This window comes from Leuresthes tenuis, unplaced genomic scaffold, assembly GCF_036924035.1.
Source record: "Leuresthes tenuis unplaced genomic scaffold, fLeuTen1.0.hap1 SCAF_14, whole genome shotgun sequence".
In the NCBI taxonomy this organism is placed as follows: domain Eukaryota; kingdom Metazoa; phylum Chordata; class Actinopteri; order Atheriniformes; family Atherinopsidae; genus Leuresthes; species Leuresthes tenuis.
In genome coordinates this window covers 1,566,616-1,582,115 of record NW_027325368.1, presented here as the reverse complement: position 1 = coordinate 1,582,115, position 15,500 = coordinate 1,566,616, and the positions used below count along the sequence as shown (strand labels likewise).

General features: G+C 46.7%; 1 protein-coding gene across 17 annotated transcripts in view; it reads left to right on the top strand.

The window, feature by feature from the left end:
- Positions 1–15,500, top strand: part of LOC140268472 (disks large homolog 1) — a 122,338-nt gene that overhangs the window by 57,674 nt on the left and 49,164 nt on the right. For 9 of the 17 annotated variants that reach the window (XM_072363367.1, XM_072363364.1, XM_072363370.1 and 6 more), the window contains one exon: positions 8,401–8,565. In XM_072363367.1, coding sequence (XP_072219468.1) covers positions 8,401–8,565 — 165 coding nt within the window. Of the gene's footprint in view, positions 1–8,400; positions 8,566–13,831; positions 13,982–15,500 lie in introns of all 17 variants that reach the window. The other 8 variants (XM_072363361.1, XM_072363358.1, XM_072363357.1 and 5 more) reach the window with 1 other exon arrangement.

Genomic DNA, 15,500 nt, shown 5'->3' with positions numbered 1-15,500 from the left:
TCCAAATGTTACATTAAGACCAGAAAAAGGCAGACGAAGGCCAGGAATTAATGTGTTTGTTTGGAGCTCGTCTTCAGAAACCAGCTGCAGTCTGCCGGTGGCCAGCAGGGGCAGCACCGGGTCGGGTCTGGACGGGTTTGGGGGAATTAAACGATTGTTTTTCTGATCGGGTTAATGGTTTCAGCCCTGAAACCGACTCCTGCCAGTGAAACTGTACCTGAGGCAGGTAACTTTGAGCTGGAATTAAAGCTTGTTTGGACGGATCCAGCAGGTTGTTCTGCCTGTTGTGGAGGAATAAAGCGTCTCATTGTGGTTCTGGACCCTCTGAGGGTTCGCTCTGCTTCTCCTGCTGCTCTAACTTCTGCTCTTTGGGCAGCAGCTAGTCTTAATTAAGGCCCATTGATCGTCCCGCATCGACCGCTCGCTCAGCCACGCACTCGATAGATGAGGCCGGAAGTCATCAGTCGTGGAGCCGTAAAGCATTTAATGAGCTGCTGTGGTTTTTAGCCTCAGCTCCTCCCTGAGATTCACCAGAATCTGCTTTAAACGTGAGGATCTGAACGAAGCCTCTTCCTCCGATGGCCTAAACTCTGAGATTCAGTCCTTTTCTGAGGGTTTTTATTCATAAATCCCCTCTGAGACTCACAGCAAACACAGTTTATCTCCTCCTGAGGGTCCTTTCCTGTAAATTCATCAAGTGTTTGTGGTAACTGCAGAGATTGGTCACGTTTAGTCATCTCTGTCCACTCTGGAACGTGTACGCTGAGTAAAAACATCCATTTCTGTGTTCAGACAGACCTATTTTCCTAATTTTGTGGGTTTAATGGTCCAGAACCTTTTAGAACTGACGCTGGCACAGATTCAGCTGTTTTAAACGTCACTAAATATGAATTTATTTTAAAAAAGCCTCTCATCGGGCCTCATTTATCATGATTTCAGTGATGCTGTATGAAAAATACTGAAGATTTTACCTAAAGTGGGAGAGAAATACTGTGAAGCTGGAGAAGATCCCCTGAAATTATCACGGTTATGTTATATTATATTATATTATATATATTATATTCTTCATTGCTGCACAAATGTCCAAAAACACATTGAAGTAATTTCATGAAATCTTGTGATTTTCTGAACATTTGAAGCCAAAATCTTATAAAAATTAAATTTTCACAATAAAAGGACAAACAGCTGGAACAGAAAGAGGTTATTTTGTAGTTTATAAACTGTTTCATACATAAGTGTGTGTGTTGGTCAGCAGAACTGTGAGCAGTGAATTAAATTAACAGCGTTTTATTGTATTATTTTAATTACTGACAGCAGAACTCGCTGTCAGTATCAACTCGTTTTTAACTCTTTTATAAATATCTCCGTATCTTCCTCACGTTAATGAACACGTTTACATTATTTTACGCCGCCGTACAGCTCAGTGGAGCTGACAGTCGACTTAGCAACACAGCTGCTAACACGGCTAATAGCTGCTAACACGGCTAGTAGCAGCTGCTAACACGGCTAATAACTACTAACATGGCTAGTAGCTGCTAACACGGCTAGCAGCTGCTAACACGGCTAATAACTGCTAACATGGCTAGTAGCTGCTAACACGGCTAATAACTGCTAACACGGCTAATAACTGCTAACATGGCTAATAACTGCTAACACGGCTAATAACTGCTAACATGGCTAATAACTGCTAACACGGCTAGTAGCAGCTGCTAACACGGCTAATAACTACTAACATGGCTAGTAGCTGCTAACACGGCTAGCAGCTGCTAACACGGCTAATAACTGCTAACACGCCTAATAACTGCTAACACGCCTAATAACTGCTAACATGGCTAATAACTGCTAACACGGCTAGCAGCTGCTAACACGGCTAATAACTGCTAACACGGCTAGTAGCAGCTAACACGGCTAATAACTGCTAACACGGCTAATAACTGCTAACACGGCTAATAACTGCTAACACGGCTAATAACTGCTAACACGGCTAATAGCAGCTGCTAACACGGCTAGTAGCAGCTGCTAACACGGCTAATAACTGCTAACACGGCTAATAACTGCTAACACGGCTAATAACTGCTAACACGGCTAATAACTGCTAACACGGCTAGTAGCAGCTGCTCGGCTTTTAGTTCTTAAATTGAAAAGTGAAAAACGGACATGTTGCAGAAGTATTTTCGGCAGCTCGTACCGCGGCTCAGCTACTTGAAGCAGGAGTTTATACGTTTCTATTTATAGAATTATTTCTATTTATAGAACGAGACGATCTCTGCAGTTTGACAGATGGTTACGGCTCGTCTTCACGATTTAATATGGTCATATCGCCCCAACCTGACGGTTCAGTCTGAAGTGAGAGGAGCTCAGAAACCCGGTCCAATCTGAAGGAAAACAGACCACTTCTGTCAGGATTTGATTAGTTTCAGCAGACGTTTGAGCTCTTCTTGGCTGCAGAAACATATCGACGGGGTGTTTTTGGGACGTTTCTGTCTGAATAAGTCGTGTGTCGGGCTGATAACGCAGAGGTGGCGTGGCTGAGTGTGAAACCAGGCGAACGGCGGCGTGTGATGTCACACCATCAGGATGCGAGGCTCACAAAAAGAGCAGGAACTCAAGTGGATGATTAGATAAAAGAAGGAATGTAAATGTTAGATGGCAGCATCCTCCAGCTCAGCTCTGCTCCCTTAGATTCCTCTTCATCACACCCTGAGTCATCCGTCGGCCTCCTCCTCTTCCTCCTCCTCCTGAACATCCTGCTTCACCCCCTCCTCCTCCTCCTCCTCCTCCTCCTCCTCCTCCTCCTCCTCCTCCTCCTCTTCCTCCTCCTCCTCCTCCTCCTCCTCCTCCTCCTCCTCCTCCTCCTCCTCCTCCTCCTCTTCCTCTTCCTGTTCCTCTTCCTCCTCCTCCTCCTCTTCCTCCTCCTCCTCCCCCTCTTCCTCCCCCTCCTGAACATCCTGCTTCATCCCCTCTGTGGTGTTATTTATAGCAGCTTTTGGCAGGCAGGAGTCGGCCCTCTTCCCCCTCTTCCTCCTCCTCTTCCTCCTCCCCCTCTTCCTCCTCCCCCTCTTCCTCCTCCTCCTCCTCTTCCTCCTCTTCCTCTTCCTCTTCCTCCTCCTCCTCCATCAGTGGAAACGCTGCCTCCACCATCCACTCCTCCACAGTGAGTGGGCTCAGTGAGGAAGGCTCTGACATGTCGCTGTGCTGCGTTCACTGACGGCTCCGTTAATGTCAGCGCCACCAGAGCTGAGCTCTCCGCCGCTTTTGGTTGTTTTTTCTTCCAGCGTCGTGACGCCTCCTGATGCGTCTCCATCTGCCGCTCGGTGGTCATTCAGCGCTCGAACCGAACCACGAGAATCTGAGAATCCTCTGATCATGAGAGACTTTTCCTGAGCGCATTAGAGTAAAGATGATTTAAAGAAAACCACAGATAATGTGCTTCTGACGTTTAGAGAAGTTAAATCATCTGGTTTAAGAATGTTCTTTAGAAATGAAACGAAGGCCCAGAGTTCCTGACGTTTTCCCTGATCGGCCCATTTAGAACTTGTTCTGGTTCTGACCCGGTGCAGCCGGACTCATTTTATGGATGTTGGTTCTGGATGCAGCTCTTTAGAACTTGTTCTGGTTCTGACCCGGTGCAGCCGGACTCATTTTATGGATGTTTCATGGATGTTGGTTCAGGATGCAGCTTCTTCTTCTGCTGCTTTTTTTTCCTGCTTCTTCTGCTGCTTTTTTTTCTGCTTCTTCTTCTGCTTCTTCTGCTGCTTCTGCTTCTTCTTCTGCTGCTTTTTTTTCTGCTTCTTCTTCTGCTTCTTCTTCTGCTGCTTTTTTTTCTGCTTCTTCTTCTGCTTCTTCTGCTGCTTCTGCTTCTTCTTCTGCTGCTTCTGCTTCTTCTTCTGCTGCTTTTTTTCCTGCTTCTTCTGCTGCTTCTTCTTCTGCTTCTTCTTCTGCTGCTTCTGCTTCTTCTTCTTCTGCTGCTTCTTCTTCTTCTTCTTCTTCTTCTGCTGCTTCTTCTTCTTCTTCTGCTGCTTCTGCTACTTTTTCTGCTGCTTCTGCTTCTTCTTCTTCTGCTGCTTCTTTGTTATTGTTCCTTTGGTTAAGGATCGTTTCCTGTAACTTGGTGTCGGCTGCAGACCCTCCAGAATGACCTATGGAGCACTGAAACTGCCACTAAAATAAATACAAAAATCTGTAAAAGGCTAAATAAATAAGTTTATAAATGATGATAAATGCTACGATAAATAAATGTATTTACTGTCTCTCAGTTCATATGAACCTTAGCTTCAGCTTTTCTCTCCTATTGGCTGATTGTTGGTTAATGCGACTGCGTTGTTCTGACTAAGCTAAGCTAGTGCTAATGCTAATGCTATTAGATCATGAAACAGTCTGAAGCTCCGCCCCTTAATTTACATAATCAAACAAATATCGTGCTGCTGCAGACGGATCCCAGGTGTTATCTGGACTCCTGTTATTTGTTGAAAAAGCAACAGATTTATTTACAAATTGGAGACATTTCTGAATGTTTTTGTGGGAAAAAGCTTGTAGAAATGCTCATTAACGCTCGTAGTTAATGTAGTTAATGTGTGATTCAGCAGTAAAGCGCTCCATTAGCTGATGGCTGAGTCTGAGACGCCTGAGCTGGACCTGCTGGACCTGCTCAGCGGTCCATCCGTCACGCCGTGAGGTTCCACCTGTCGAACCGAGCGTCTGAAGCAGATGACTCACTCTGACCCACCGAGACGAGGAGCCTCCAGGACTGGGTGGTTCTGTTCAGTCCGGACCTGAAGTTCTGCTCACAGAGGACCTTTCATTCCCTCCTGCAGTGAGATTTATGTCGTCATGGAGAAGAAAAGTTGTTTCCCCACCTCAGCTCAGCAGTGACCCCTGCTGGTAACCGAAGAGCAAAGTGTTTCCAGGTTGGTGGAGCAGAAAAAGGTTTTACCGGAGAAGTGGTTCTGGTCCGGTCCACATCCCTGTGATGGACACAGAGTCCAGCCTGAGTCAGAGTCCTGGTGCAGCGGCACCGAGGCCCGAAGAGTCGAAAGTATGAGGCGTCTGAGACCTTCATCAGTCGTACTGGGTCCATTTCCCAGAACCAGAACTCTGGAGGCACTGACCTGCTGACTCTCATTCATTTCAGAATGATAAACAGCAGGTTACAGAACCGCCGGCCCATGGCAGGAAATCAGCGGGTTCACGCCTCAGAGGTCAGAGGTCGAAGGACTTCAGTCTCTTATTGGTTCCACAGGCTGAAGAAGCAGCCCATAAGGAGAAAGATTCTGGCTTTAAAAACACTCGTTTCTGTCCTGCTGAGCCTGTAAAATATTCTTTGAGTTTAAAACATCTGGAGGCGTTTCTCAGCTTTGAGTCGTTCTCAGCGAGTCTGTAGCATTAATCTGGTTTAAATCTTAAAAGATAATGATTACTTTGTGTCTACAGGTAATAAATGTCACGTGGAGTTCCTCAGGGTTCAATTCTGGGGCCTCTTTAACTCAACATCTACATGTTCCCACTGGGTTAGATTACGCAAAGCAACGGAATATGATGCTAAAATGACCTGATGGCTGCAACAGAGTATTTCCTGATGTCTAAAAGATGATCAGACCTTCATCTCAGATCTTCTGCTGGTTTCTGAAGCTTTAACTGGTTCCATCTCAGACCTTCTGCTGGTTTCTGAAGCTTTAACTGGTTTCTGAAGCTTTAACTGGTTTCTGAAGCTTTAACTGGTTTCATCTCAGATCTTCTGCTGGTTTCTGAAGCTTTAACTGGTTTCATCTCAGATCTTCTGCTGGTTTCTGAAGCTTTAACTGGTTCCATCTCAGACCTTCTGCTGGTTTCTGAAGCTTTAACTGGTTTCATCTCAGATCTTCTGCTGGTTTCTGAAGCTTTAACTGGTTTCTGAAGCTTTAACTGGTTCCTGAAGCTTTAACTGGTTTCATCTCAGATCTTCTGCTGGTTTCTGAAGCTTTAACTGGTTTTTTAAGCTTTAACTGGTTTCTGAAGCTTTAACCGGTTTCTGAAGCTTTAACTGGTTTCTGAAGCTTTAACTGGTTCCTGAAGCTTTAACTGGTTTCATCTCAGATCTTCTGCTGGTTTCTGAAGCTTTAACTGGTTTCATCTCAGATCTTCTGCTGGTTTCTGAAGCTTTAACTGGTTTCATCTCAGATCTTCTGCTGGTTTCTGAAGCTTTAACTGGTTTCTGAAGCTTTAACTGGTTTCATCTCAGATCTTCTGCTGGTTTCTGAAGCTTTAACTGGTTTTTTAAGCTTTAACTGGTTTCTGAAGCTTTAACCGGTTTCTGAAGCTTTAACTGGTTTCTGAAGCTTTAACTGGTTCCTGAAGCTTTAACTGGTTTCATCTCAGATCTTCTGCTGGTTTCTGAAGCTTTAACTGGTTTTTTAAGCTTTAACTGGTTTCTGAAGCTTTAACTGGTTTCATCTCAGATCTTCTGCTGGTTTCTGAAGCTTTAACTGGTTCCTGAAGCTTTAACTGGTTTCTGAAGCTTTAACTGGTTCCTGAAGCTTTAACTGGTTTCTGAAGCTTTAACTGGTTTCTGAAGCTTTAACTGGTTTCTGAAGCTTTAACTGGTTTCTGAAGCTTTAACTGGTTTCTGAAGCTTTAACTGGTTTCATCTCAGACCTTCTGCTGGTTTCTGAAGCTTTAACTGGTTTCTGAAGCTTTAACTGGTTTCATCTCAGACCTTCTGCTGGTTTCTGAAGCTTTAACTGGTTTCTGAAGCTTTAACTGGTTTCTGAAGCTTTAACTGGTTTCATCTCAGATCTTCTGCTGGTTTCTGAAGCTTTAACTGGTTTCATCTCAGACCTTCTGCTGGTTTCTGAAGCTTTAACTGGTTTCTGAAGCTTTAACTGGTTTCTGAAGCTTTAACTGGTTTCATCTCAGACCTTCTGCTGGTTTCTGAAGCTTTAACTGGTTTCATCTCAGACCTTCTGCTGGTTTCTGAAGCTTTAACTGGTTTCATCTCAGATCTTCTGCTGGTTTCTGAAGCTTTAACTGGTTTCATCTCAGATCTTCTGCTGGTTTCTGAAGCTTTAACTGGTTTCATCTCAGATCTTCTGCTGGTTTCTGAAGCTTTAACTGGTTTTTTAAGCTTTAACTGGTTTCTGAAGCTTTAACCGGTTTCTGAAGCTTTAACTGGTTTCTGAAGCTTTAACTGGTTCCTGAAGCTTTAACTGGTTTCATCTCAGATCTTCTGCTGGTTTCTGAAGCTTTAACTGGTTTCATCTCAGATCTTCTGCTGGTTTCTGAAGCTTTAACTGGTTTTTTAAGCTTTAACTGGTTTCTGAAGCTTTAACTGGTTTCTGAAGCTTTAACTGGTTTCTGAAGCTTTAACTGGTTCCTGAAGCTTTAACTGGTTTCATCTCAGATCTTCTGCTGGTTTCTGAAGCTTTAACTGGTTTCATCTCAGATCTTCTGCTGGTTTCTGAAGCTTTAACTGGTTTCATCTCAGATCTTCTGCTGGTTTCTGAAGCTTTAACTGGTTTCTGAAGCTTTAACTGGTTTCATCTCAGATCTTCTGCTGGTTTCTGAAGCTTTAACTGGTTTTTTAAGCTTTAACTGGTTTCTGAAGCTTTAACCGGTTTCTGAAGCTTTAACTGGTTTCTGAAGCTTTAACTGGTTCCTGAAGCTTTAACTGGTTTCATCTCAGATCTTCTGCTGGTTTCTGAAGCTTTAACTGGTTTTTTAAGCTTTAACTGGTTTCTGAAGCTTTAACCGGTTTCTGAAGCTTTAACTGGTTTCTGAAGCTTTAACTGGTTCCTGAAGCTTTAACTGGTTTCTGAAGCTTTAACTGGTTCCTGAAGCTTTAACTGGTTTCTGAAGCTTTAACTGGTTTCTGAAGCTTTAACTGGTTTCTGAAGCTTTAACTGGTTTCTGAAGCTTTAACTGGTTTCTGAAGCTTTAACTGGTTTCATCTCAGACCTTCTGCTGGTTTCTGAAGCTTTAACTGGTTTCATCTCAGACCTTCTGCTGGTTTCTGAAGCTTTAACTGGTTTCTGAAGCTTTAACTGGTTTCTGAAGCTTTAACTGGTTTCATCTCAGACCTTCTGCTGGTTTCTGAAGCTTCAGGAACAGGTTTTCTTTCTTTCCTCAGCGTTGGAGCCAAAGCTGCTTAGTTTTTATGGATCTTTTGTATATAAATGAAACCTGAAGGCTGTCCTTTTAATCTTTGTGTTCTACGTTGAATCATTTTGTCTTTGACTTGCACTTTATTCATTTTCAACGCCTCATTTCTTCTTCTTCTGTTGCGGTTGAACGGCTCTGCAGAATCACTGCTGTTCAGTTGCACCACAAACAGGCAGATTTACCTCAGAAGTGGTTGTTTCGGTCTGGGTTTTTCCTCCTGCCAGACGGCGGTCGGGGCGTTTAAACCCGTCTCTCTGGTGTTTGCAGAAGTACCGGCACCACGATGAGGACTCGTCCCCCCAGGAGCAGAGCTCCCCGCAGCTCACCGAGGAGGCGGGGGGGCCCGAGCTGGTCCAGGTGGCGGAGAAGAACCTCTCCCAGATCGAGAACGTGCACGGATACGTCACCCACGCTCACATCTCCCCGATGAAGGTAGGAGGCGGAGCTCCCTGTGGTCCAGGTCCGGACTGATCTGTGTCCATCTGTTCATGTTCACCTGTGTTTTCACGCCACCATCACACACCAACGCAGCGAGGATGGCGGCTGTTGCCTGACGCCGTTTCCTACCTGCGACACATTCGAACACCATCACACACCAACGCAGCGAGGATGGCGGCTGTTGCCTGGCGCCGTTTCCTACGTGCGACACATTCGAACGCCATCACACACGAACGCAGCGAGGATGGCGGCTGTTGCCTGGCGCCGTTTCCTACGTGCGACACATTCGAACGCCATCACACACGAACGCAGCGAGGATGGCGGCTGTTGCCTGACGCCGTTTCCTACGTGCGACACATTCGAACGCCATCACACACGAACGCAGCGAGGATGGCGGCTGTTGCCTGACGCCGTTTCCTACGTGCGACACATTCGAACGCCATCACACACGAACGCAGCGAGGATGGCGGCTGTTGCCTGGCGCCGTTTCCTACGTGCGACACATTCGAACGCCATCACACACCAACGCAGCGAGGATGGCGGCTGTTGCCTGACGCCGTTTCCTACGTGCGACACATTCGAACGCCATCACACACCAACGCAGCGAGGATGGCGGCTGTTGCCTGACGCCGTTTCCTACGTGCGACACATTCGAACGCCATCACACACGAACGCAGCGAGGATGGCGGCTGTTGCCTGACGCCGTTTCCTACGTGCGACACATTCGAACGCCATCACACACCAACGCAGCGAGGATGGCGGCTGTTGCCTGACGCCGTTTCCTACGTGCGACACATTCGAACGCCATCACACACCAACGCAGCGAGGATGGCGGCTGTTGCCTGACGCCGTTTCCTACGTGCGACACATTCGAACGCCATCACACACCAACGCAGCGAGGATGGCGGCTGTTGCCTGACGCCGTTTCCTACGTGCGACACATTCGAACGCCATCACACACCAACGCAGCGAGGATGGCGGCTGTTGCCTGACGCCGTTTCCTACCTGCGACACATTCGAACGCCATCACACACGAACGCAGCGAGGATGGCGGCTGTTGCCTGACGCCGTTTCCTACGTGCGACACATTCGAACGCCATCACACACGAGCGCAGCGAGGATGGCGGCTGTTGCCTGACGCCGTTTCCTACGTGCGACACATTCGAACGCCATCACACACGAACGCAGCGAGGATGGCGGCTGTTGCCTGACGGCGTTTCCTACGTGCGACACATTCGAACGCCATCACACACCAACGCAGCGAGGATGGCGGCTGTTGCCTGGCGCCGTTTCCTACGTGCGACACATTCGAACGCCATCACACACCAACGCAGCGAGGATGGCGGCTGTTGCCTGACGGCGTTTCCTACGTGCGACACATTCGAACGCCATCACACACCAACGCAGCGAGGATGGCGGCTGTTGCCTGACGCCGTTTCCTACGTGCGACACATTCGAACGCCATCACACACCAACGCAGCGAGGATGGCGGCTGTTGCCTGGCGCCGTTTCCTACGTGCGACACATTCGAACGCCATCACACACCAACGCAGCGAGGATGGCGGCTGTTGCCTGACGCCGTTTCCTACGTGCGACACATTCGAACGCCATCACACACACGAACGCAGCGAGGATGGCGGCTGTTGCCTGACGGCGTTTCCTACGTGCGACACATTTGAACGCCATCACACACCAACGCAGCGAGGATGGCGGCTGTTGCCTGACGCCGTTTCCTACGTGCGACACATTCGAACGCCATCACACACCAACGCAGCGAGGATGGCGGCTGTTGCCTGACGCCGTTTCCTACGTGCGACACATTCGAACGCCATCACACACCAACGCAGCGAGGATGGCGGCTGTTGCCTGACGCCGTTTCCTACGTGCGACACATTCGAACGCCATCACACACCAACGCAGCGAGGATGGCGGCTGTTGCCTGACGCCGTTTCCTACGTGCGACACATTCGAACGCCATCACACACCAACGCAGCGAGGATGGCGGCTGTTGCCTGACGCCGTTTCCTACGTGCGACACATTCGAACGCCATCACACACCAACGCAGCGAGGATGGCGGCTGTTGCCTGACGCCGTTTCCTACGTGCGACACATTCGAACGCCATCACACACCAACGCAGTCCAGGTGAGCTCCTGGAAGTGTTGGTTCTGAGCAGAGCAGGCTTTTAGAGGATGAAATGCATCATGGGAAATGTAGGCTCCTTTAGAGTTAAACTGAACATATAAAGAATAAATGATTTAATCTTTCAGCATGTTACTGAAAAGTTTCTTTGTTTATTAGTTCTGGTATTTTATGGGCTCAGAAAACAAAGTTTTCCTAAAATAATAAAATATCTGAACAGGAATGATTCAAAGATTAAAGCTTGAATGCAAACTGTTGAAATATTGACAATAATCTTATAATAAATCCTCATTTTGTTTAATTTTTGATGGATTTTAGGATTTACTGAGTAATTCTGAACACTTTATTTAAATAAATCACAGAAAAAATGTCTTATTTTGATCTTTTTACACGTTAACGTCTGAAAATGTTTCTTTAATCATTAGTTTTAACAAAGTTCAGCTCAGGACCAGCAGCAGCTGCTCAGATGTGGCGTTTCACAGGCGTTAAACCCGTCCCGCTGCGTCGGTCACACTAACAAACAGCATGAGATCAGACTGGTGCTGCAGAAACAGAACCGGCAGTTTGGACCGCTCCGTGGAGCTCTGCTGCCTCCGTGTGGCCGAGCAGCGACACTGCAGGAAAAATCCTTCAGTTTCACTTGTTTTGGCTGCTCGGGTTCATCAGTTCTGCCTCCTGACAGCTGGTTCTGGTTCTGATCCATCAGTAAAACAGCTGATTGTTTCATGAACTCTGTTCTCGACTGAAGTGAAAAGTTTTTATTTGAAACTCTGCGTTAAAGAATAATCTGACTGTTATGAAACATGTTTTCAGTTATATGTCCTATTTTTTTCATGGTCCCTAAACGCACCATCCAGAAGTGACTGGACCTGAAATCATAATAAAGTCTTATTGACATTTTTCTCTTATCAGACAGCAATGAGTCGGATTAAAGATGAGATAACAGCTTCTGTTCTGGGGCCACGACCACATTAAAGTACTTTAGAAACCAGTTTTTTACGTCTAAATATAAATTATAAAGTTGCTACACTCGTCAGACTTTGTAGGAAATTATTTATTTGAAGCAAATATCAGAAAATAAGACTGAAAATGTTCACACAACAACATAAATTCTGATAGAACATCTTAAAATCCCAACTAATTATGAAAATGTTCCACAAATAAGGACATGTAAATAAAAAAAGGTAAAAAAATTATAAATTTAGATAAAAAACCTCAGAAAACAGATTCCAAACTGGATAAAATATCATATGACAGCAGCAGCAGGAACAAACCTGGTTTTAAGACTTAAAACAGGATGAAAGGCACCAATCAGACGACCTGTGGGATCAAGTTTAATAACTTCCTTTAAAGATGTTTGGAAAATCAATAAAAGCCTTAAAGTTTGCTGAAATGCTACAAAATTAAGTTAATTATGGTTCCCAGATATTTAAAAGTCCATATTTTACTGCAGCAGCTCCGTCTGTGGGTGTTTTTCTGGAAGTCGGTGCACATTTCTGTAGCTTTTAACGGGTTTAACTGCAGCTAAACTGATCGATCTGTGTCCTGCTGGTAATCCAGCCCAGCTGAAAGGTTCTGAATATATAAGATTACTGCTCCAATCACAGCAGAAATCACCTTTTTCTCAAAGTATGACCCCAAAAAGGACATTTTAAAGACAAAGTGAGTGAAAATGAGACAAACTTTGGCTGTAAAAGCTCGGTTCTGATTGAGTCCAGCGGTGAAGGAGCTGTTTGTGGTTCTGGAGCTGATGTCGGGCGGGTTGTGGTGTTCTTGTGTTTGTTTGTTTGGGCGTCAGGCTTCCTGTCGTGTCGTTTCTCATCTTTACGATAAATAAAGTCCGACCGTAACAGCAGAACTTGCTGAGACCGGCTCATTGATCACCGATCAGTTCGGTTCTGTTAGAAATCAGCCAGTTTGTCTGTGTGGATCATCCATGTTTGGCTTCCTCTGTCCTCTCACTTCTTCTGCTGTTTCTACCTGCTCATGTTCACATTTATTCTCTTTTTTTCTGTTTTCTAACCCAAAGATTCTGCTTCAGACCTGTTTTTAGGTCAAAAGCTTCTTCTTCTGGTCACGGATCTCATGTGCAGACCCAAACAAACGCATTTGTCCTGAACGAATGAGCCGTGGAGGATGGAAAACTCTGAATATTGTGTTTCTCAGAGGAACCAGAGATGCTTCGTTACACAGCTCTTTATCTGTTTAAATTATCGATATTTTCCACGTTTTTATTCATTCTTGTAATTTGGAAGCTTTTCCAAAAGTTAACAGCAGGAAGTTAGCAGATAACCAATGAGGCAGCCGACGGCGATACATTTTCCAACTTTATTAGCTTAGCATGTTAGCGTTAGCTTAGCATGCTAGCGTTAGCTTAGCATGCTAGCGTTAGCTTAGCATGCTAGCGTTAGCTTAGCATGCTAGCGTTAGCTTAGCTCCTTCGGGACAAAGATCGCAGAAACTTCAGCTCGTGAACCCAAAACTTTGCACGAGATCCAGAAGTTTTGGTTGGATAAAAAGTACTTTTAGGAGCTTTTATCGACAGTAACTTATCTCTGTTCCAAACGAGGTGACCGCAGAGGTGCCTGATCAAAACACCGCAGATGTAAGTCAGGAGTGCAAAATGTGCCTGCTGGGGTCGGTAAAATGGTGTTAATCTCATGTGGGAGAGGTTCCAGGATAGTTTGGGTCAGTGGTTCTGGTTCTGGTCTCATTGGACGAACAGAAACAGCACAAAGTTCAGCGGAGGATTCTGATTATGTTGAAATGAAGCGCTCCCGGCTGGCGTCGTGCCGGCAGGAGCCAGCTGTTCCCGCCGTTAGCACGGAGAGCGCCGCGGGGAAGCTAAAGCGCACGTTTCTGCAGCTGTGAAAGAGAAAAGCAGGAAGTGGCGGTCGGTCACATAAATGTGGAAGAAAAGCTGTTTTTCCTCTAAAAGCTCAGAATAATCCTGATTATTGTGGCTTTGAGTCTGAACCTGAGAAGTGACCCGAGGACGAAGGAACCAGTCTGAACCAGTCTGAACCGGTCTGAACCGGCAGCTCTGAGCTGTGTGAACTGCTTCTTCTTCTTTGACCTCTGCGAGACTCCTCCCCCTCTCCCCCCCCTGTATCCTGTAGGTAGCGTCTCTGGAGTGCATCTTTGACGGCTCTTCAGCGTTAGGACACCTTCACTCGGAGCTCCCCTCCCCCACGCCCTCCACCCTCTACCCCCACGGAGAGGACAGCTCCCTCCCCTCTTGCTCCTCCAACCCTTACCCCCCAATCCAGGTAAACCCTCCCGGCCCCCTCACCTGTCCGGGCAGAACTCTCCATCTCCATCATCTCCAAGTCATTTCACCCACACTCCCATTCAGTGGCCCCACATTGTGACCGCCGCCTCCCGTGCAGAACAGACGCCGTTGGGCGGGAACCTTTCCTGGTTTTGGGGCCTGAAAACTCTCTGATTGACCCTTTAAGGTCGTTTCCTGGTGTTGGAAGCAGGTAGAGGCCTGAAAACTCTCTGATTGACCCTTTAAGGTCGTTTCCTGGTGTTGGAAGCAGGCAGAGGCCTGAAAACTCTCTGATTGACCCTTTAAGGTCGTTTCCTGGTGTTGGAAGCAGGCAGAGGCCTGAAAACTCGCTGATTGACCCTTTAAGGTCGTTTCCTGGTGTTGGAAGCAGGCAGAGGCCTGAAAACTCTCTGATTGACCCTTTAAGGTCGTTTCCTGGTGTTGGAAGCAGGCAGAGGCCTGAAAACTCGCTGATTGACCCTTTAAGGTCGTTTCCTGGTGTTGGAAGCAGGCAGAGGCCTGAAAACTCGCTGATTGACCCTTTAAGGTCGTTTCCTGGTGTTGGAAGCAGGCAGAGGCCTGAAAACTCGCTGATTGACCCTTTAAGGTCGTTTCCTGGTGTTGGAAGCAGGCAGAGGCCTGAAAACTCTCTGATTGACCCTTTAAGGTCGTTTCCTGGTGTTGGGGCCTGAAAACTCTCTGATTGACCCTTTAAGGTCGTTTCCTGGTGTTGGAAGCAGGCAGAGGCCTGAAAACTCTCTGATTGACCCTTTAAGGTCGTTTCCTGGTGTTGGAAGCAGGCAGAGGCCTGAAAACTCTCTGATTGACCCTTTAAGGTCGTTTCCTGGTGTTGGAAGCAGGCAGAGGCCTGAAAACTCGCTGATTGACCCTTTAAGGTCGTTTCCTGGTGTTGGAAGCAGGCAGAGGCCTGAAAACTCGCTGATTGACCCTTTAAGGTCGTTTCCTGGTGTTGGAAGCAGGCAGAGGCCTGAAAACTCGCTGATTGACCCTTTAAGGTCGTTTCCTGGTGTTGGAAGCAGGCAGAGGCCTGAAAACTCGCTGATTGACCCTTTAAGGTCGTTTCCTGGTGTTGGAAGCAGGCAGAGGCCTGAAAACTCTCTGATTGACCCTTTAAGGTCGTTTCCTGGTGTTGGAAGCAGGTAGAGGCCTGAAAACTCTCTGATTGACCCTTTAAGGTCGTTTCCTGGTGTTGGGGCCTGAAAACTCTCTGATTGACCCTTTAAGGTTGTTTCCTGGTGTTGGAAGCAGGTAGAGGCCTGAAAACTCTCTGATTGACCCTTTAAGGTCGTTTCCTGGTGTTGGAAGCAGGCAGAGGCCTGAAAACTCGCTGATTGACCCTTTAAGGTCGTTTCCTGGTGTTGGGGCCTGAAAACTCTCTGATTGACCCTTTAAGGTTGTTTCCTGGTGTTGGAAGCAGGTAGGGGCCTGAAAACTCTCTGATTGACCCTTTAAGGTAGTTTCCTGGTGTTGGGGCCTGAAAACTCTCTGATTGACCC